This window comes from Xyrauchen texanus, chromosome 38 (assembly GCF_025860055.1).
Source record: "Xyrauchen texanus isolate HMW12.3.18 chromosome 38, RBS_HiC_50CHRs, whole genome shotgun sequence".
In the NCBI taxonomy this organism is placed as follows: Eukaryota; Metazoa; Chordata; class Actinopteri; order Cypriniformes; family Catostomidae; genus Xyrauchen; species Xyrauchen texanus.
The window spans coordinates 5,106,028-5,128,935 of record NC_068313.1 but is presented as its reverse complement, the minus strand read 5'-3'; the positions used below and the strand labels follow the sequence as shown (position 1 = coordinate 5,128,935).

Here is a 22,908-nt window from a genome sequence, read left to right as displayed (position 1 = left end):
TTTCAGTTTGTTTCTCACCAAACCTCATTGTATGCTTTAACAATGCATGAGTCGCATACAATAATTTATTAGACTCCTGAATTATACTTTTGTTTTCTTTTGAAGCTTGAAGAGGTGGTCACCATAAACTGCCATTGTATATGCAATGGCAGAAGCATTATTTTTTATGTATTTATTTTGTGAGATTCACTCAAGTAAATGGTCTGCACTTATATAGCACTTTTTTTTAACCAACCAAAGCGCTTTACACTGTTTCCCAATCACCCATTCACACACACACACACACACACACACACACACACACACACACTCATACACCAATGGTGGCAGAGCTGCCATGCAAGGCGCTAGCCTGCCATTGGGAGCAACTTGGGGTTCAGTGTCTTGCCCTCCACTTCGGCATGTGGAGTTGTGTGGGCTGGGAATCGAACCACCAACCCTGCGATTGGCAGGTGACCCGCTCTACCAACTGAGCCACAGCCGCCCCCCAAGTCGCACTCAAGTACTAAGTATATCTTACTCTACCTGACGAAGTCTTTGTCTTGCAGAGGTTCCAGGTGCATCAATGTCATCCAGGTCCTGAAAGCCACATTTGAATCAGTCTCACATTTTCCAGAAATAGGCAGAACAGATACAGGCGTAACACTCACCTCATCATCAGAGCACTCCATGTTTTCTACAGCATTGTAGATTTCCATAATATCTGTACAGTGAGGTTTACTGTGAGTAAAGAAGCACACAATATGCTCTTTAAGTTACAAAGATCTAATGATATCCCAAAAATGTACTTAAAGGGGACATATTATGCAAAATTCAAATTTTTTTACATGGTGTTTGTACATAAATGTGAGTCAGCAGTGTGTGTGTACACAACCACCCTACAATGTTAAAAGTCCACCCACTCCACTTTCTTATATATCTATTAATCAAAAACAGTGTGTCAAAATGATTTTTTTTTCGTTTCTGCTCCAACATGTTGTCACATTAGAGCAGGCCTTGCCCACAACTTGTGACAGACTCCACCCTTTTATCATAGATCCTTCCGAGTGGTCTACACACAGTCCGCCATTTTTTTCAGCGCTGGGGCAGATACAGTGAGTAGAATAATTTCTCAGCTTTGTAAGTGTCATAAGTGTTCTGTTGTTGGCAGTAAAAGTGAACACAAGAGTCTTCATGTACTCCAGGACTTTTGTTTAAGGATATGTGCCACAAAACATACAAAAATGTGTACGTTTGTGCAAATCATTTTACACCAGACTGCTTTCTGAATGAGTGTCAATATAAAACAGGATTTACAATTTTTGTTTCATTCTCAAGCATGGATCAGACCAACTGTTCGTGTTCCAGCTTTATATCCAGAAGATGTAAGTGTCACAATTAATATTTTGTGAATGTTTGCAAATCGCCTTTCCGAATGTGCTTGTTAGCTGATACCACAGCTAATGCAGCTAAAGTTACCATTGTCTCGGATTGTATTCACGGAGACCAGATATACAAATATGGCTGAACTCCGCTATTTATGATGGCAGTCACATTGGTTCTTATTTGTTGTTGCTGTAGTATCCGAAGCACGAGCTGTTCAGGAAAGGGGACAGGGAGCAGCAGCTCATTTGCATTTAAAGAAACACACACAAAATGTGCCACCCAAAAAGAGGCAGTTATAACATTATCTGTGGGGTAGTTTGAGCTGAAATTTCACAGACACATTCTGGGGACACCCGAGACTTATATTACATCTTGTAAAAAGGGGCATAATAGGGCTCCTTTAATGCACACATAAAAATGCACAAATGTCACTGAATTTGTTAACATATTATTAAAGCAAGTGAAATTTGTTTGTTAGTTTTTAAACAATAGATGCATTGGTCAAAAGACAAAAACTATTTGTACACTTTCTGGTTGTCAAACTAGAAACCAGAAGAGTGGTCTATTTTAATGAATTTTGATGAACTACATTTGTGGTTATGCTGCAAGGAACCTGTGAGAACCTGAGGGGATCTGACTTCATTCATTCACTGGAAAGACTCACCTTGACCTCAGCTGGAAAAAAGTAATTTGTTTGCAGATGGAATTTGCTTTGATATTGTGTTATATTATGCAGAGGCATTCGTATAAGTGTGACTTTGGTTGACATATTTTAGGGCCACTGTATACATCGCAAATGCATTCATGCCACAAATGTCAAGGACTAACCTTATGAACTTCAAGAGAACATTAGTTATGGTTTTGGCAGATTCTGCAATCTTGCTGCGGGGCTCATTGAAGGTCTTGGCATTTTGTTCAATGTGTTTTACATCCCAGATCAGCGCAGACAGCCTCCTAAAAGAACCACAAATTAAACAACAATCCAGCCAACACAAACACTAACAGCAAATTAGAATAGTAGAATTAAAGACCTGTAGAAGTTGTTCTTTAGCCGCAGTTTGATGGTGTTCAGGTCTGTAGGATATGCAATGATGGTACAGTATGTAGGATACTGAACAAGGTCCACTGGACCAGAGAAAGGTGCAGTGATATCTGTAGAAAAGGACAGAAACTGACATTTGATATGGCAGAAGGCCCAACGAAGAAACCTGTCTCTCAAACACTAACTCGATTCAAATTGATTTAAGAAATAAAAACAAATAAATCTGGTTGAACCAAACAATCAAACCCAGAGTAAAAACAGCCTAAAATACACACCAACAGTGGTGAGCTGTTCAATGCCTGCAATGATGCGTGCACTCTCTGCCTCTCGTCCCCGATCGCCCCATTCAGCCCCCTGAGGTTTATACAGGATTTCAATCATCTCCTCATCTGTTGCCAACACCCCTGCACCCTCCGACACTGGCTGCTGAGCTGCAACAAAGAAACCCAAAGAAACCTAAAACATACCCAATACTTCAAAAAACATCTTTCTGTTAGATCTGTACTAATACTAAATAAATAGATGGAGGCAGTCATGGCATGCAAAAATAGTATGTCAGGGTAACAGTAATGTCCCTGATTGGTTGATCAAGCTTGAGAATTGTGGATAGTGCTGTACTTCTCAAAGATTGGCTGTAGTTGCTGCAATAATTGTCATTTGTGTCAATTACTCAGCTCCTACTGGTTCTTCATTAGATGGTTGTGATAGGAGCCAGTGCACAAATGTGGCAAAGAATTACTTTCACAGACAGAACGCTGAAGATTCATTGTTAAGGCAATTAATCAGACTTTGCCGAGCATATCACATTAAGCGACCTCAATGATTCCAAAGCTAAATATAAGGGCATCGTTTATTTTAACCAGTTCATTTACATGAATTCTCAGAAAGAACAAATTCACTTATATTATTTGGTTTATCCATTGCTACGCCAGAGAGCGAACACTGTTAAGGTGAGTGCGTTTGATTACTCCCTTGACTCCATTGCTGCGCTCATAACACAATGTAACAATGACACTACAATTCTACTTGTTGGAAAATTTAGCTCTTTATTGGAAAAGCTACACTACTGCAAAAATATCTGTGCTTCATGCTACTGAAAAACTGTATTATCTTTGCAATGTTTAATTAACTACTCCACAACACTGAAAAGAGGGAACCTCAAGCTAAAGAATCATGTTATCTATGACTGAAATAAGAGGACTTTTTTACCATTTTCAGGAATAGATTCCACATCCCATGGACTCAGCTTCTCCGTCTCTCCACTGTCCCATCTGCAGAAAAAGGAAGTTACAAATAGAGTCTCTGCCAAAAGGCTATGGCTTACCCTCTAATATTTCAAACAAAGTTTGGGCTTACTTGACTTTGAAGCATTGAAAATGGCTGTCAGGATACTCAGGCTGATAGGGCTCCTGACCAATTATGGTCCCAAACCACCAGGCATCATCAATCACAGAGCGAAAGCGAACATCTACAGCAACCAAAGGACGATCACATGGACAGATGATGAATCTACATGTGTTCTACTTGTGCAGATCATTGAAGAATTGCATTTTGATGCGAGATTTCTTGCCCTCAACTTACTTGCCCTCCACACTCTGTTCTGTGCCTCGTAGTAACTTTGATGCAGCACCAGGAAATCAATTACATCTGGCATATCATGGTATCTAATGAAAAACAGCACGGAAACATTTCTTAATCGATAAATTCTGAATTCTTTATGAAGCTTCCATAAAGAGGTGATTTCTCTTTGAATCACATCTTGCCAAAGAATGTTATTAAATGCATGTAAAAAATTATGAGATTTAATGCATTCATTTCTGTGAAAAATGTACGCAATTAATGCAGTATTAATTTCTTTTTTTTTTACTTCCTGAAACTTCACGCTATAGGAGAAAGGTGTCCTGAGTTGTTCCTGGCAGACTACTCTGTCTTACATGCTTGGATTAGGGTGGGGCCGGGGTTAGGACATCTGCTACATGCCAGGAACAAACCCAGGAACTTTTGTACAATTTACAAAACTTCAATGTTTTCCCCACTTTTAGTGGCCAACATTAGCATGTACAAAAGTTGCATGCTTGGCTCAACTGCACATTCTAACACAGGAACTGACTTACGTCCCGGGTATAATAAACACAGGAGCGCATTTTGTACGAAAACTGTATCCCTTCACATTGCGTGAAAACACTCACTGACTTTCATCTGTACCCATTTCAAAAGTGAAACCATCCGAGAAAGACCCATCGTGTGTGCGATGGAGACTGAGAAGTGAACTGGAAAAAACTGGAAAACTGAAGATTTTTACCAAATTGTAATTACATGTCCACTGATTTTATGGCATATTATAAAAATTAACGCAATTCATCGCAATGCCCCCAGCCTGGAATTGGGAAGATTCCAGAGAAATGCAAACTTGTAGTACCACTTGTTTAGTCCAGAGGGCAGTAAGTGAAACTTCAGCTGTATGAGCAAAGCACAGTTTATACAGTGAACAAAACCAACCATCCATTAGACAGCACAACACAAACATGATACATTCTTGCGTTCAAAACACTTGGAGCACAAATTCGAAATAAGGGATCTCAAGATGTGTTCTACGTATTAAAACATATTTAACTTGACACAGTGACCTAAAGATTTTATGTTTATGACGCAACACAAGCATGACGCAGGTGTACATTGACGGGTTCTTAAACAAGCCCTCATAATAAATCTCCAACTGATTGACAAATTCACTTGCGAAATGGATTGCTGTGAACTGTATGCCAATGGCTTATGGTCAATAATATGGTAGTAAACAATACATTGTATTCTAAAGCCGCTTTTTGTATTGTCTTATCAATAATGAACTCTTCTGCCACAAGAATGTAATGCATTTTAATTATCTGAATATATATATATAAAATACACACACACACACACACACACACACACACACACACACACACACACACACACACACACACACACACACTTGTATAAAAGATTAATACCTGTAAATGTGTCTAATTAACTCTTAATCTAATTAAAAAATATTTATCTAAATAAATAAACCAATATTTTACATGTACAGAGTTATAGAAGTTTTAATAAATGATGACCAACCAATTTCTTGCAAGTTCTTTGAGGCAAAGTAAATATATTTATGATGACTTTTTAATGTTTGTTGTAATGCATCATGTACCATAATGTATTCATGATTAATCAGACAAATTTGTGATTAATTATTATTGGGTTTTTTTTATCAATTCACAGCCCTACTAAAAACCTTACTTACTTTATTGAGAAGGATCTGTCTGTTATTTTGCCTGTTCCAGGGTCGATCTGGGTCAGTTTCAAACAACACAATGTTGGAGGGCACACTTCATACTTGATCCCTGTTATTTTCACAAACTCTTGGTCCTGGTTAAAAAAATAAAATAAAATGATAATAAAGAAATACAACATAATTAATATAAAGCCAAATACAGCGTTAACAGTCAAAAAGTAGTATGGAACGGCAAATGCTTGTAGCAAGCTTGTTTTCACACTTTAGCTGCGTTTCCACTGTTGGACCAAATTAGGACATTCTAGTGCATGCCAGGGCCAGTTGTGTTCCCACTGTCACTTCCGGGACTTCATATTGCCTCTTTCAGGCTTTCTTGAGGCCAACAACCTTTGGCCCAGCGATTACCCTTGGGCCAAACAAGGTCAATTGAGGCAGTGTCAATGTCAATGGAGGATTTTCGCCGAACTTGCTAGGTTGTGTATCCAGCACTCAACGATACAATGGACAAAGCGGTGCCCAAAAAATTTATGTTTATGGTTCGAAATCATGGACATTGAGCTGGGACATCTTTGAGAGACCACTTGGGACACAATGCAGTTCCAGTTGATGAGTTGTCAATGCTAACTTATCTTGCTAGCCAGCTTGTGTTTACAAATGATATAAATTCGATTTTCTAGATAACATGATTCTTTACCTTGAGGTTCCCTCTTGCTTGTGAAATGTGCGGAGTGTGTGATGTTGGCACCAGGGCGGCGTATTAAGGGTGGGTTTTAGTGCAACATTGTGGGGCTTTTGGTTCGATGGTGGGAACACAGATCAGTTTTGGTTTCATGGCTCGAGTTCCGAGGCTATTGGCCCCAGCTGACAAGTTGATATCCCTGTTTCGCACTGGACCGATAGTGGAAAAGCGGCTATTGTAGCATTCCGAAATGTGTGCTATTGCATAAATGAGAGTAAAGTCATCTTCTGCGGCCAGTTTTCTCTTTCACATCAACTACAGACATGACAGAGCAACAGTCTGAAGAGAATCTCAGTCCCACGGATTGAAAACAACCGCAAAACATGTTTACTATGCTAGATACTTCATTTGTATTAGAAGCAATGAACAAAAAAAGCAAATAATCCTTTTCATATTGTTTAAAAATAAATCTCTTGTCATTCCCCCACTATATTGTAAGCCACTTTAGCAAGATTGTGTCTGCAAAGAACATAAATGTAAACACAAGTCAGATCCCAGAGTTGTTTAAATCTTACTCTTAACTCCATCTTCTTCCATGGCTGTTTGTCTAGGTTAATGGGGTACAGGCTACTCCTACAGACCGCATCCACATACGCCTCATGACCCTGACGAAAATAGATGACCTGTGAACAGAGATAGAGGTATAAATAAGGGACATTGTATTGACACATTGTTCCCATTCAGAATAATGTCAATACAAAATATGAGATGAGAAATGCATTCAATACCTCGTCTCCCATTTGAGGGACAAAGGGAGACTTCCTGGGAATGGTATCAGTGATCCACGCTGAGGGACGGAACTCATTTGAAATCTCTCTGTTAATGGACGCCTTCAGTTTTGGGCGCTACGGTTGTTAAAATGACAGACATAAAAAAGGACATTACAGAATGTGGGGGTTGGGATGAGGAAATCTAGCAATAATGGTTGTCATAATAAACATCAAAATGGTGTTTAAATAATTCATTAAAACTTTAAATGAAATGAAAATAACTTAATTTTCAACATAATTTTGTTAAATTTTTTATCAAATGAAGTGCTTATATATAGAATTTCACAGCATAATCCAAAATACAACACTGGAGTTATATTGTCAAATAAAAGTGCTGCATAACAGAGCATCAATGTTAGATACTGCTTAAATATAATACAAATCACAACTGATTTATTATTATTATTAATAGTAGTAGTATTTAAGTGAATATTATATCATTTTACAGTATTGATATATTTCTGTCATACTTTTTTGATATAACTTCACCTTTAATTTTGACAGAGCATTTATTTTGAAGTGTTTCTGTGTTGTTTTGACCAAGGAGCTCTGACGTTATGATGGCAGATTCCCACTCTGGAAAAGCCAGTTGATTTCGGTTTGTGGGCTGAATGTTGTGTATGAATGTAATGATATTCGTACATCAGATGGAATCCGTTTTTGGTATCTGAGCATTTTTATATTATACACACACACACACACACATTACATCATTGACAATGGCAAAAGCTGATGATAGTAGAGGTAGACCGATATAACAGTTTCGCCAATTAATCAATATGATAGTTGCTTTTTTTAACTATCGGTAAAACGTATGCCGATAGTTGTCAATATTTTGTTAAAATTTTCCACCCTATTTTTACATTCCCCCCCCCCCCAATCAATAAACCTAATCTGATGAAATATACACATATAAAACACTTCATATGCTGAATCTATAGGTAATAAAAAGCTTAATTTGCCAAATCTCTGTTAATTCAAAATAAGAGTCACCGATGTATTTCAGGCTTGCTTAAAGTAAGAAATCACATGCTATGCATTAGGGATGTGCACCAGTAGTCGAATATTCGTTCTGCAATAATTATTTGAATAGTAAAAATACTATTAGAATTTATATATATATATACACACACACACACACACACACACACACACACACACACACACACACACACACACACACACACAGTGAGATGCATGTTAAATCCTGAACATACAAACTAAAACTGGCAGTTATATAATAATACACTGGGTGGCGTATTGAGCATGGACACAAGTTGATCACGTTTGTTGAGCAAACGGTTCTGTCAGTATGTTCAGATGGACACCAAAAAAGCAGGTTCTTGTAAGAATGTGGCTTACTGTGAGAAAGCTGGGCTCCTGTTTAAATCTACTGGATAAGCGGTGTGCACTTTACTCTTGTATATGTGCAGCTCGCCAGAAAGCAGCATCCCCGATACAAAGTAATCCCTGTGACACTTCAGTAAACAACAAACATGGCATCCGAAAAAGACTATGCTAGCTGAGGTAAGGGACATTCAATCATTTAAACTGGTGTGCATAAATTAGTATAGTTTATTGAGCACATGGATATGCTTGTTTTTCCTCAACAAAAACATAACGAGATACAAAACAAACATGATAACTATCACATCCCGAGTGTTTATACTCGTCCTGTATGTTTACTGCGTTTACTTTGCATGAGCTTAAATGCTTTCTATTCTTTTTTTATTTTCACGCATTGCTTGTTTAAATATTTAAAAAAAAAGAAAAACACAGGACATGATATAAACTTGTTTTGAAATCTTTAAGAAGTTTTTTTTTTTTTTGTAATGGCAACAACCTTTATGACTATTTTTTCTCATTAATTACCTTCATTTAAATACAATATTCAAATATTTGTTTTTTTATGAGCTTAAATATACTAAATCCAAATTATTGATGAATGCCCATCCCTACTATGCACCAAATCTTAATTGGGATTATGGTTGCATAATAAACTACCATCAGTATTATATAAATTTTGTAGCATCAATGTCTGTGACCTTCACAGTAAGGAAAGATTAATATATTATTCCATCCACCTTATTTTGCAACATGAAAGCAAGCAGCTGCATTTTTGGCAATTTTGTCAAATTTCCGCTGTCATTGACCACAATGTAAATAACTAGAAGGTTAAGACCAGAATTTAGAGATAAGGGCTTATAAACTAATCACACAACCACAGAACGTAGAGCAGAATAATATGCCAATGTCAGACAATCTTCAAACATCAGTATAGTTCAAGCTATTTTCTGCTCTCTCCTGTGTAAATTTGCAGTAGCTGTTACAAATGGAGAGGAGCGTTTCAGCGCCTGGGTAGGGTTGCACCAGCTGTGCATAAGTTCTCACGTAAGTTAGGATATAAAGTTCACACAAAGGGCTTAGTAAATACTAGTTAGTTTGTAACCAAGTCAGTGCTTAATTTGGTTGCACCACCTGTTCTTAGTGCAAGACTTAACTAGTAGGTCGTAATCTCTCCGTAAAGTAATGCGTAGTCGCATATGACGTTTCCCCGTATTTATCCAATAAGCAGCCTTCAAATTTGTACACCGAAGTGTTATAAAGCCAGTAACTTCAATTTGATCTCGATTATGGTTGATGTTCAGACCTTGTTTGCTCGTAACTTTCAGCTGTAATAAATTATACCCCCATTAAAATATGATACGTAATAAAAGTAGATTGGATAATTAGTATATTTGCCCTGTGTAAATAACAATATATAGGAACTGTATAAAAAATAATCAAGGGGTGATAAATAAATACTGATACAACAGGCTGGAAAAACAGACATTTATTCATTTTAATATCCTAAATATATTTTGAATGTGTTGACACACCCTGAAAACTGCACCGTTAGAATGGTTTCATGCTGAAGAGCCACTTAAAACCTCTTTGATGCCCGTCACGCAAAACATGAGCTCATTGAAGTCATAGAATTTCAGTCTGCTTTTTTTAAGCAGGCTTCCGTAAATATTTAGTTCATAAGTATGGTTACGTCCTACCGAAGTTTAATGGTGCAACGCTCTAATATTTAGTGGTGCGTAAATTGTGACTTAGTACCCATTTACGCCACAACTAGGCTAAGTTGTAACGTATGTATTGCTGTTGCAACCGGCCCCAGATCTCTCATCAATTCTGCCTGTGCTACAGCATGTGGTAAAATGGTCCCAAAATGCAATAAGCAGTAAAACTATATGAGTTACAATCCAATGTGTTCATGAAAATAATAATATGATGACGTGTATTACCAGCCCGCAATATAAAGCAGTATAAATTTGCATTTTTGTATTACTGAAATGGCTGGAGGTGGCTTATCCCGGAAGAGCTCCACATTCAAGGTGGATAACCTAGTCACACCAAAAAATAAAATGGATAGATCGATTTTAAAAACTATCAGGCAATTAATCGGTTATTAGCCATTTCCACCACCTTAGTTATCATATCCACTTTCGGTCAACCATTAGATCAGGGGTATTCAATTAAGTTTCCAAGAGGTCCGGTCTCAACATTTCCATCCCACCAAAGGTCCAGACAATAATAACTTGTATCATTGATTAATGTCAATGTGTAAAAAAATTAACATTTTCTAGAATAGTTATTATACATTTCCAAGTTGGCAGCAATAGTAGACTGCTTTGTAAAAATAAGAAAAAAAATAAGAAATCATATATCTTCAGTCTGAAGTCTCTTAATAACTGGGCAACAATGATGACATTGTGGCCCAAAGACAACCAAAGTAGTGGACCATGGCGGATCTTCTTCCAGATATATATAAAGGAAAGATACTGTATGGGGGTAACCCCTAAGAGAAAATGTAGGTAATGCAAGTCTTTATGAACCATTTATATATTTTCCTTAAAATGCAAATCTACCACAAACAAACAAACAAAGTACAGTACATCTAAAAAGTGCAGCTTAAATGTACTGTTTGCTATAGTTAAATATACCACAGTTCGATCCGGTCCTCAAATCTGATTCGACAAGAGACATCCATGAGCACTGATGTGTTACACCATCATTACTCGGACGTTTCACTGTGTGCGTATCACTCCGCATTCATGCTGTTCTAAACTAAAGTGTATCTGTAAGGAGTTACTGGCTTTAATTTTGAAATTACACATGTTAGCCAGTAGGTGGTGACAACCGAATATTTGAATTATTCCCACTGTGCGTGGTCTGAGTTGGTTAATATTACCTCAGTGAATTAGTGAAGAACAAACTCACTTTCATCTATTGCTAAATAACAAACTGTTCGATTTTAAATTGTTATATTTTATTGTTACTTTTAATCAAGTTTTGAAATGTCAAAAAGTAAAAAAACTACAAGCTGTGAACTGGCGTCTCTCACCAAGTCAGTACTCACCGCGTTGGACTACGGGCAATATGCTGTCAGTGAGTGTACATACACTGCACGGAACAAGATGTAGGGAACGAATTCAGACACTACTCTAAAATGTCCGACATCCAAAATAGTGCACTATATAGTGGATGGGGGCAATTTCGGACACTGTATCGGTTTATCATCAATAGGATCGAAACATGTTGATTAATAAAGCAAATGCTAGGGGGAAAAAAAAATAAATAAAAAAAATAAAAATAGTAGTTTCTAGTCTAAAAGTGCTTTGGAACCACGATAAATTGTCCGGTCACAAATCTTGCTTAGCTGAACCATCGGAGTCATATCAGACACATGAAAGATCAGTGCCATCTTCACCCCAGAGCGCATGTGGTGTACACAGCTCTGTTGTATTTTCATGCAGCTAACCTAAAGTGTAGAAACAGTGAGATGGGGCAACCATTTTCATGTTGTCTCACAGTCCGGAACGAACCAATCTTTCTTAGACTTTCTCAATATTTCTTAATATGTTGTGCTGTCTGACAACTTCTAACACTGCTCACTTAAGTTGTCGATTTGATCTACTGCTTTTATTTGTTTTATTGCATTTCATTTGTTTCTTTGCCATACCTTTGCCTGACTTAAACCCTGAAGCAATGTTTACTTCAGTAAGAAATACTTGAAGGCCACGTGCCAATGTTTTAACTGAATTTTCTTTACATTAATATTTAACTTTTAAATGAAGGAGTGCGTTTAATAGCAGAATACCTTTTGCTGTGGTATTGAGAACAGTGAAATTTCACTAGAATTGGTATGAACTACAGACATTTTGGTAATGACAACCCAAGTAACAACTGACAGTTCAAAGTTCTAAGAAAGACTGTCTCATTAACAGGACCACACAAGGATTAGCAATAGTTATAGTAATGGTTGTGATGCATGTTGTCCAGCATTTTTGCAGCACCTTTGGTGTTTTGCTTTTGGACTTCTTGTGCGTTCGGGGTGAAGAAATCTGCTCTTCATCAAGAGTTTGCTCTTCATCGGCTGCATCTTCAACATCCTCTTCCTCAGAACTGCTGATCATGCGGCAAGCACGCCTTCTGGAGGAAGACGCCGGCGGCCGCACACGGAATCTAGCATCTGCTGTCCAGTCGGAATAATCGCTGGAGGAGTGGCTTCATTATAAACAAAAGAAACATTGTCCATTATGAATCTGTAGGGGTGTACAATATATTAGAGGCCAATTACTGGGAAAACATCAAGAATTAATTGGAAGTTGAAAAGTGGGCTGTCCATTTCAGAATAGAGCCAGACCTGAATACAAGTTTGTATTTGATTGCAATGGATTGCAGTGTATTCCAAGCTTATTTTTTTTTTCTGGTTATTGGGATTTTGTTTGTGCGATAAACTGCTGGGATTGTATTAATTTTGGACTCTTGTAGCCTCAATGTCCATCACAGTAAGGAAAGTCTTCCATTCTATAAATTAAATAAATCAGCCGATTAATCAGTTATCGGACTATTCCACCACCTTAGATATCGGTATCGGCAAAATCTACTGTTGGTCAACCTCTTAAGTTAACCCTTTAACAGCATCTCCACGTATCCTAATGGTAATGCTTCTTTCAAAAATATTTTTTGCTTTTATTGCTGAAACTTTTATAATATTAACATTTAATTTCTGCATTAAATATTGGCAAGACTTTAGAAAGGCTATATTACCTACAACAGTAGCCTAAACGGCTACTTTGCTGTTTGAAAAGATTTCCTCTATATGGCCTACATGACATAATTTCAGAGTCAAGTTATTACATTTTGATACAAGATTACAAAAGACAAGATCTATATTTTTTGAAATTGGAATCAAGCAGCATTAACTCTTTCCCCGCCAGCGTTTTTAAAAAAAAAGTTGCCAGCCACCGCCAGGGTTTTTGACGATTTTCGCTAAACTTTAATGGCCCGCAGAATATTTTCTTCCATGAATATATGAAGATGCTATATATCAAAATAAAGATCTGGGCCTCTGCTTTTAGGCAAAACAAACGATTTTATTTTATCTTCATTTGTTCTTTTTTTATTGCGACTTGAACAGAGGTAGGTTTTGTCAAAAAACAACATTTCAGACAAAAAGCTGAGAAAAAGGCATGTTTATGTCTGATATTTTGAGCTTCTCATACTCCACTTCTTCATGTTTGAGACGATCGCAGTCTGTTTCTTTGATCAAAGAGTTGCGTACTCTTTCAAAACATGCGCAGGGGTCTTCCTTACCGTATAACACCTAAAACACGGAAACCCGGAAAATTCCGTGTTTGGCGGGGAAGCGTTTTTTCATAAAACACGGAAAATTCCGTGTTTGGCGGGGAAAGGGTTAAGTACATCAATTTGTATTAGGAAAGTAAATGGGGACAATTGCAATTTTATGTTGACTATAAAACAACAATGGTGGCAGCAAAAGTACCTTGAACCATCACTGTTCCATTCCTCTTCATCCTCAACTGATAAATCAGCATCACTTCCCTCTATTTCACTGTCCTACACCAATGACACAAACAAATCATTATTGGCATGTCTGAAATTACACAAAAGGTGTCATAGTGTTTTAAAAACAGAAAATACTGAACCTCAGAAGAAGCGGTCTCCTCCCCCTCCTCACATGAGAACTCCATGTACTCTTCAGCCAGACTCTCTTTACGCTCTAAGTTTTTCTGCCGTTTGCGTGACAGAGTACGTTTGACGCATGGCCCTTCTTCATCCGAATCATCCTATAGGCAGAACAATCTGACATTAGTGATGTTCACTCAGTTTTGATAAACACCTCGAAAACAAGAGCCTACCTTGAAGCTTGTGTGGGTCACCCTCCGTTTCTTTGTGTTGTAAAGGGTAACCTCCTCATCACCCTTGGATGATCTGAATGACTCCTGTGCCCTAAATGAACAAGTCATTTGTATAGTTAAGTCTGTGCACTATGTTTTGGAATAACCCAACCTAGAGAACAACTGATACTTTACAATAATAATGGTTATTTTTATTTGAAGTGTCCTGTAACAGATAAGCAGAAATGACTGGTCAACATTTTTTATGTATTTATATATTTTTATATTCAGGGTTCCCACCCTTTACAAAAAAAAAAAAAACATATTCATTAACTCTTTCCCCGCCAGCGTTTTTAAAAAAAGTTGCCAGCCACCGCCAGGGTTTTTGACGATTTTCGCTAAACTTTAATGGCCCGCAGAATATTTTCTTCCATGAATATATGAAGATGCTATATATCAAAATAAAGATCTGAGCCTCTGCTTTTAGGCAAAAAAAAACGATTTTATTTTATCTTCATTTGTTCTTTTTTTATTGCCACTTGTACAGAGGTAGGTTTTGTCAAAAAACAACATTTCAGACAAAAATTTTTATCAAACAAGTGCTTTAGTATTAGTATGGTGTTCCACTTCTTCACGTTTGAGATGATCGCAGTCTGTTTCTTTGATCAAAGAGATGCGTACTCTTTCAAAACATGCGCGCAGGTCTTCCTTACCGTATACCACCTAAAACACGGATACCCGGAAAATTCTGTGTTTGGCGGGGAAGAGTTAAAGAAATTTCCATGACTTTTCCATGACTTCAGAGATTTTATTAAGCTACATGATTTACCAGGCATGTAAAAAACAACAGTACAATTCCCTGATATTTCCAGTTTCACCATGACCATGGGAATTATTACTATTATATCCATTATATGTTATTATATTCATGCATTTTTTCGTCTTTGTTTTAGGCTGTATCTATTTGTTAATCTTAAAATGATGAGAATGAATGACTAGAATGTTAAGTAAAAAGATCAATTATTTATGCAAACAATAAATCACAATAATTTACTTTCACTTTGAACAACAGTATGTCCCGTTACATGCACAGTGGTGTAATGATGTTGTTGGGTGCCATTCTTCAGAGACCAACCAAATTATGCCATTTTTGGGTATAGCAGAAAATCGAATTAAACAGATCTTAAACTTGCGTAAATCAAAGCACAACCTCAACCGAAATTGTCTGACAACATACAAGAGTCATTAAAACCATGGGCAGTCGCTATTGAGCACATTTGAGTATTTCACCTGTATCCGCTCACTGTAAGTTCTGGCACGACCACCCGGCGTCTCCAGGCCTGAAGGTCTCTTTCTGTGGCCATCTGACTGCGAGGAGCGTTCTGATGCATCTGCCGCACTCCCTCAACCTGTCCACTACGCCGTAAACCCACGTTAGGAGGAGACTGCACCTCCATGCGCTCGTTCAATGACACTGCGTAATCAAAGACACCGGTTTTAGTGGCTGGGAGGAGCTTCAATAATCAATCGGCATAAAAGGAATAGTTTACCCCAAAATAAATAATTAAAAAAAATTTATATTTATATATATATATATATATATATATATATATATATATATATATTATTTGGTTTGGATAAGTCAACTGTTGCAACATCCTGGAATGGTCAACAAGAAGAGCTGTTTGAATCGGTTTGAATGCAAGCGAGTGAGTGGAGGAGAGGCCTCAGACCAAGATCCTTGCTCAGACCACTGCATAAACTGATTTTTGGTCAAAACAGTACCGTGGTTCATAGAAACAGCTGCTAAGAGATCTATGCACGAATATCTATGCAGAGGATAACGTGCATACATCACACAAGAGGCAGTTTGAACTCTGCACTCGTCAAAGTACAAACTACAGCTGGCCAAAAGTACATTTTTAGTTTAAAAAGGTTTTAAAAATTGATCTATTTCTTACACCTATCATTTCACTTCAAAAGACATTATTAGACCACTGAAATCATATGGATTATTTTTATGATGGTTATATGTGTAGCTTCAAAAAGATGGCACCCATTCACTTGCCGTTTATGTACCTACAGAGCTGAAATATTGTTCTAAAAATCTTCATTTTTGTTCTGCTGAAGAAAGTCATTCACATCTGGTATGGCATGAGAGTGAGTAAATTATGAGAATTTTCATTTTTGGGTGAACTATTCCTTTAAAAGGGTGACACTCTACGAATACACATAATTAAATGCTAGTTCAGAGTATAGGTCCTTCAAAATGTGTCTATTGAGAAAATATCAACATACAATTATTGAGATTAACAACAATTAATGAGAGTAACATTTTTAAAAAATCTTGCATACCTCATTTGCTAACATTAATAGTATTATTTAACTCTACTTTTGCAATTTAAAGTGGTTTCTGACACTGCTATGTGGGGTGTTCTGCCATTGAAAAACCCATAGGCACCTCTGCGTGGTGTTCCAGGCTCCGGCACATTGGCAGGGGCAAGACCAGCACCCTCCACCTGAGTTGCAGCCTGTCTTTCCTGATGTTCCTGAAGCTGGCGGATGGCATAATCCAAGGCGCTGTGGCGAGGCTCCTCGCTTTCCACTGGCTGCTGACTGATCACCTGCTCCACCACCTCACCATCACCTGTAGTAAAAACACAGTGATTTTCAGCAGTGTAGAACAGAAAGACCAAAACATAACTTATCTGTGGTTATTCTACTTAATTATGATTATCTGTCGAGTGGGGGCCACACAAGTAACAGTACTAAAATACAATACCAGCTTTCTTAAACATATTAAAATGTTTGTTTTTTTATTATTATTAAAGAATAATTTATTAAGACAAAACTCTATTCTGAATAGAATAGAAGGGATGGTTGAAGGGATGGTTCACCCAAAAATGAAAATTATCTTATCAATTGCTCACCCTCATGCCATCCCAGATATGTCACTATCTGCTGAAATCAAATTGATGTTTTTTAGAATATCTCAGCTTTGTAGGTCCATTCAATGCAAGAGAATTGGTGCCTTTTGAAGCTCTAAAAATCACATAAATCAGCATAAAAGTAATCCATAAGACTCTGGTGGTTAAATCAGTTTGTTCAGAAAGGATATGATAGGTGTGGGTGAGAAACTAAGTCATTTTTTACTATAAATTCTCCTCCCTGCACAGTTAATCTCCACTTCCACATTCTTCTTGTGTTTTTGGTGATGCACATTCTTCATGCATATCACCCCATACTGGGCAGGGAGAATTACTAGCAAAAACAGCTTTATTATCAACTAATAATATACATTACATAACATTGTATAACGAGTTAGATAACTCATACCTATTATATCTATATCTATTAATCAGATATCGTCTGAACTAATAAAGCTTAAATACTAATGTTTCTCACCATCACCTATCATATCACTTCTGAAGATTTGGATTAAAAGAATGGAGTCATATGGATTACTTTTATGATGCCTTTGTGTGCTTTTGGAGCGTCAAAACACTTGCATTTTATTGGACCTACAGAGCTGAAATGTTCTTCTAAAAATCATAATTTGTCTTCTGCAGAAGAAAGTCATACATATCTGGGATGGCATGAGATAAACGAAAGAGTTTTTGGGTGAACTATCCCTTTAAATCATTATAATCACTGACAGGTTGTTAACATAATGTGTAGAAGCACACACATACTCTCATTTTGACTCAAACAATAGCATCACTCATTAATGATACATTTTCTTGCAATTCAGTGAAGAAATCAATAATCGCTCTAACTGATTTAGTCAGTGAATCATCAGACTGATTCAAACTGATACTGTACTTCACAAGATCTTTTCTAAATAAATACAACTGGTTAATGTATCATTTTTTGGGAGCCATACCTACACTGGACCCAGGCATTTGCCGCTTGAGGCTATATTTGTATTTTTTACTTTTATATGCCATATGTTTTAGGCTTTAAATGGGTTGCCTTATAGATGTGATGGTGTGTATTCAACACATCTGAGAAATTAAAATACTGAATAGAGTTAAAACAGGTTTTCATGATAATTCAAAAGGACCTGTGGACATTACTTCAAAAAATACTATAGGTACCACTTTATACTAACTTTAATAAACATTATGAAACATTACTACATTATATAATGTTTAAGATCATCGTGGTTGCTTGTTGTATGGCGTGCAGTAAACACCTCTGTTGTATTTTAGCATTGATTCAGTCAGCATCAGCGGAGGCACGCAGATGTTCAAGAACGGTTAACAAAACTGAATGCAATGAATGGAACGAAATATTCTGAGAACCAGTTCCCTACTCCTAAGTCTGATATGTGCACTGTTCACATTCTACTTCGGCAAGCTCCTAGTCAACAGTGAACTAGGGACGAATTACAACATTATGACAATGCCGCAGCATCTTACTCATAGCAACATAGCCCAGTTGAGGAACAAGGTGTTCATCTGCAATGTTTTCTCTTCCTGGGACCAGTCTTTGGTATCTGGGTGGATGAGGGTTGCCGTCCACGTCCACCAGGAAGGGAGAAGGCATGAGATGAGGGGCCTGCTGAGTCTGCTCATCCAGAACAAACCCGTTTGAGTCCCGGATGAGCGGCCGGTAGTCTGTGTGGAAGAAGACCTGGTCTGGAAGCTAAGGATCATTTAAGAGAGAATAAAAATAAAAAGGGGGGAGGGGGGGGGAATATATTTAGGAATTCTGAGCTGTTTTATACCAATAGTCTGTGCAAGCCAGATATCAGATTATATTAAATGACCAGCTTGTTCATAAAATCACACACACACCTTTTCATAAGGTTTGGAGCTTCCAAAGCCAAAAATAACCAGATGTCCATGAGAGTCTGTGCAGGCAAAGCGAAGACCATCAGGCATGAACTTGCAGTCGAACACCGCACCATGTCCTTGACCTTCAATCTACACAACACATATACTATTAAAGCCAGGACAAAATATCTTCTGCTAAATTCCAGTGTTTATAAACTGGAATCATATCAAATTTAAAAGTTATTTAATAGCTCATCTCAATAAAACAGCATCTAATATATCTTGTGGATGTATTAGTGCTAGAATTGAAACAAAGTTTGGGATACTATACCATGTTAAAATAATGCAGAATTTTGGTGCCTCTAATGAGGTCCCATATGAAGACATTTCCATCATGGCCAGCAGAAAGCATGACCCGAGGGTCATAGGGGTGTGGCTCCAAAACAAACACCTCCGCCTCATGACCCTGTGGGGGGACATAAAAAAAAATTGCATTTAATTCTATAGCGCATATAACTCAATATGACCAATCTATTTAACCACTGGTCTGAGAACAGGACTGTGTAGACTTAAGCAGCTTTTCCAACTTAAGGTTAAATGTTTCTGAGCTCTGGAATGGTTACCGTAGCATTTCCAATTAAGCACGGTTCAACTGACCCTTCGCTAAGCCCCGCGTTAAAAGCTTTGTGGCCAATCCACTCTTAGGAACTGTTGCCCTGCCACCATTACTCAAACGCGTTTGCCATTTTCCAATGACCGCCTATGGAAGTAATGCGTGTCGGAGTACTTTTAAAGGGGATTTTATCAAAATCTAAATTTAAAAAAACCTTGTTGCCAGGTCATTTGTATTAGTGACACGAGTTACCCAGAGAGAATACCCGCAGAGTATATATTTCTTTTTAAAAACAATTATTTTTAAGAATCTGGAGAAGAGCATGTTATGGATTAAACTGGGTTAGCCTTCATTCCCAAATTAACATGTAACATTTGCTCCAAAGAAAATTAATGCTAATAACTGAATGTTAATTATTTTATCATTTGATTCAAGTCATAATTAAAGCGATTGTAAATAAACAGTTTGCAGCATCAAAATGAGTGTTATGAGATGTTTTAAAAAGCTCTGTTCACTTAACCCAATGTTATTAGATGTGTAATGTTGCAAAGATGTTACAAATGTCACCCTTCATACCAGCCCACATAAAAGCACTTTTTTTTTTAAACAATTTTGCCAAAACAAACAACAAAAAAAAAAAACATCCTTCACAGCAATCTCCCTTTCATTCCAATGGGGAGTTCTGCAGAGCTCGTTAAAGTGAGCAACCGTAACTAAGGGGGGCGAAGTTTAGCGAAGCATCAATTACAATCCGTTCCCAGCAGAGATACCTTAGCGAGGTTTTTTTTTTTTTTTTTTATGTTCGAGGTTAAATTGTGTGAGTTTATATATATTTGTGTGTGTGTGTGTGTGTGTGTGTGTGTGTGTGTGTGTGTGTGTGTGTGTGTGTGTGTGTTCGCTCACTGCGGTCTACATCATAAACTGCCTCTTGAGGATAATAAAGATTTCAACTTGACCAGTCAGTCCATTCCCAATATGATTTTGCAGCACCACAGTGGAAAAATATTGTTCACTTGTCAACACAAACCATTTAGCCCGAAGGTGGAAAAGTGGATTTAAACGCAGAACATTCACCGACAGTTGAATTTTGCACAAAAGAATAAAAAAAGAAAAAAAAAAAACTAGTCTGTGAAATAATTATTACTCTTGGACAGACAGAATTTCTGATCACGAAGACTTCACACATGTTCTGCTCATATCTTGCATGATGTCTTTATTACCGTCTGCAAAGACTGCTGTGCTACAATTTTGATGAGCTGCCACAGTATTGCGCACCAAAATTCAAATATATTTTGAATTTAAGATAAAAATGCTAATTGGAATCCTAAAACTGTGCATTCAATGCACTGAAGATGACAAATATGGATGTCTTTAGCAGTTTTGCTCTCTTGTCAGTGTCTCTCAGCACAAAAGGGCTCGGGTTCACACCGAACAGGGCTCCAGATAAAAACAATAAAAAAATTTTTTTTAAAAGACTACGGAGCCACTGACTCCTAAACCAGCGCTCTACTCGAATCTATTTGATTCGATATGGATTCATATGGGTATATTTCAGTAATAATGTCTACTTTGCTAACATATGACTCCCAGATAATGCTGCATATTTAAGAAAACTGCCTGTTCTGTAAAGAGCATCTGTAAATGAGCGCATATTAATGAGAGAGGACTCTCTCGTTGGATTTTCCTCATTTATACGATGCGAATATGTGTAAAGAATTAAATTAGAATTTTTTTTTTTATCAACAACAGACTGTAAAGAAAATGTAAAAAGGGACATTATTCAATGACAATTGGATTGTGTGGATCTCATCATTGGACACACATTACACAGAATTAATCAAACCAAACTTTTACTTTCAACATGGTGCTAAAATTCCTCACCAATATACTACTCAATCACTGGTGACTGAAATCTGAATATTTATCATCCATTGGATAATCAGACATATTAGTCGCATAGTGGGTAATCTGGTTCCAAATACAAGTGATATTTTTCTCATTGTAGTAGTGGGATGCACAGTAAAGTTCAATCTTGGGATTAAATCATAAATATCGAGATCGTTCAAAAGAAGATCGTAATATATCAGAAAGTATTACATTTTACCCAGTTCTAATATGAATGTACACAAAGTGTTCCCGACTGTCGCCAATGGCGACTAGATTTTAAATGATTGTCTCAATCATTTAAATTTGTTGCATTTGCGAAGATAACATTGATAAAATGGTGAAAGTGCAATGGCCAAGCATACTCACACCTATATTATATAAACAATCACAGCAGTGGAAAATGATCTTACTTTTAAAATGTGTAGCAACTGCCCTGTGAAGGAATTCCACACTTTGAGGAGATGATTGTTGACAGCCGTAATGACTGTGCTGTCATGGCGATCCCAGGAAACCATGGTGACTTTGGGTTTAAAGAAACTTCCATCCTCTGTTAAAGGTGCAGATCTACAGGAAACATGAAGCAAGCAAGCGACTACTTTAGCTGCTGATTAAGTCACCATCAATGAAAAATGTATTTGACATTTGTATTGTGCATACCCTGGAAGTGTGGCAGACATGTCCAATAATATACTGTTCCATTGATGTCTCTGATCCAGACGCCATATACGAGCAGTTCCATCTCGACTGCCACTCACAAACCTGACAGTGAGAGATAATTTTTTTTTTATAATAATAATAAAAAAAAAATAAATAAAAAAATTAAAATAAAAGTAAAAACATTTTGTTTGCAGTAAACCATCAATAATACCTCTCTCCTGAATGGCAAAACTGGATACTGTCCACCTTGTCCTGCAAATAAAAATGATACTCCAACAAAAGGTAACAGAAATATCCCCACAAACACTTGTGAATCACAAATTAAAATCACACAATGCAAATTTTCAATATTTTACAGTTCACACAAATATGATAACTTGCTGCAAATATTCCCCTCAGCCATATCTCTGAAATATCAGGTTTGAACTCAATAAGATGAGAGATGCAATGATGTCTGACATCACTGATGTCAAACTTGGTGCAACATGTCTTGACATGCTATATCTGAATTGATATATATTTGAAACTTGCACTACAGTGTAAGGGGAAGCTTTACGGTTTTTGATTTTTACTTTGTGCTTCATTGAACGGACGAGACTTTG

At 37.2% G+C, this 22,908-nt stretch overlaps 1 protein-coding gene across 1 annotated transcript in view; it reads right to left on the bottom strand.

Moving 5' to 3' along the window:
- LOC127631585 (bromodomain and WD repeat-containing protein 3-like) overlaps window positions 1-22,908 on the bottom strand; it is a 60,052-nt gene that overhangs the window by 21,531 nt on the left and 15,613 nt on the right. Inside the window, exons 12-34 of the mRNA XM_052109818.1 lie at window positions 22,518-22,558; window positions 22,307-22,408; window positions 22,060-22,213; window positions 19,481-19,615; window positions 19,171-19,299; window positions 18,793-19,018; window positions 16,833-17,018; window positions 15,662-15,845; window positions 14,393-14,483; window positions 14,180-14,320; window positions 14,017-14,090; window positions 12,524-12,734; window positions 7,140-7,256; window positions 6,927-7,034; window positions 5,682-5,806; window positions 3,989-4,071; window positions 3,764-3,875; window positions 3,617-3,678; window positions 2,683-2,838; window positions 2,397-2,517; window positions 2,194-2,319; window positions 651-720; window positions 526-579 (exon numbers count right to left, since the gene is read on the bottom strand). Coding sequence (XP_051965778.1) covers window positions 526-579; window positions 651-720; window positions 2,194-2,319; window positions 2,397-2,517; window positions 2,683-2,838; window positions 3,617-3,678; window positions 3,764-3,875; window positions 3,989-4,071; window positions 5,682-5,806; window positions 6,927-7,034; window positions 7,140-7,256; window positions 12,524-12,734; window positions 14,017-14,090; window positions 14,180-14,320; window positions 14,393-14,483; window positions 15,662-15,845; window positions 16,833-17,018; window positions 18,793-19,018; window positions 19,171-19,299; window positions 19,481-19,615; window positions 22,060-22,213; window positions 22,307-22,408; window positions 22,518-22,558 — 2,808 coding nt within the window. The remainder of the gene's footprint in view (window positions 1-525; window positions 580-650; window positions 721-2,193; window positions 2,320-2,396; window positions 2,518-2,682; window positions 2,839-3,616; window positions 3,679-3,763; window positions 3,876-3,988; window positions 4,072-5,681; window positions 5,807-6,926; window positions 7,035-7,139; window positions 7,257-12,523; window positions 12,735-14,016; window positions 14,091-14,179; window positions 14,321-14,392; window positions 14,484-15,661; window positions 15,846-16,832; window positions 17,019-18,792; window positions 19,019-19,170; window positions 19,300-19,480; window positions 19,616-22,059; window positions 22,214-22,306; window positions 22,409-22,517; window positions 22,559-22,908) is intronic.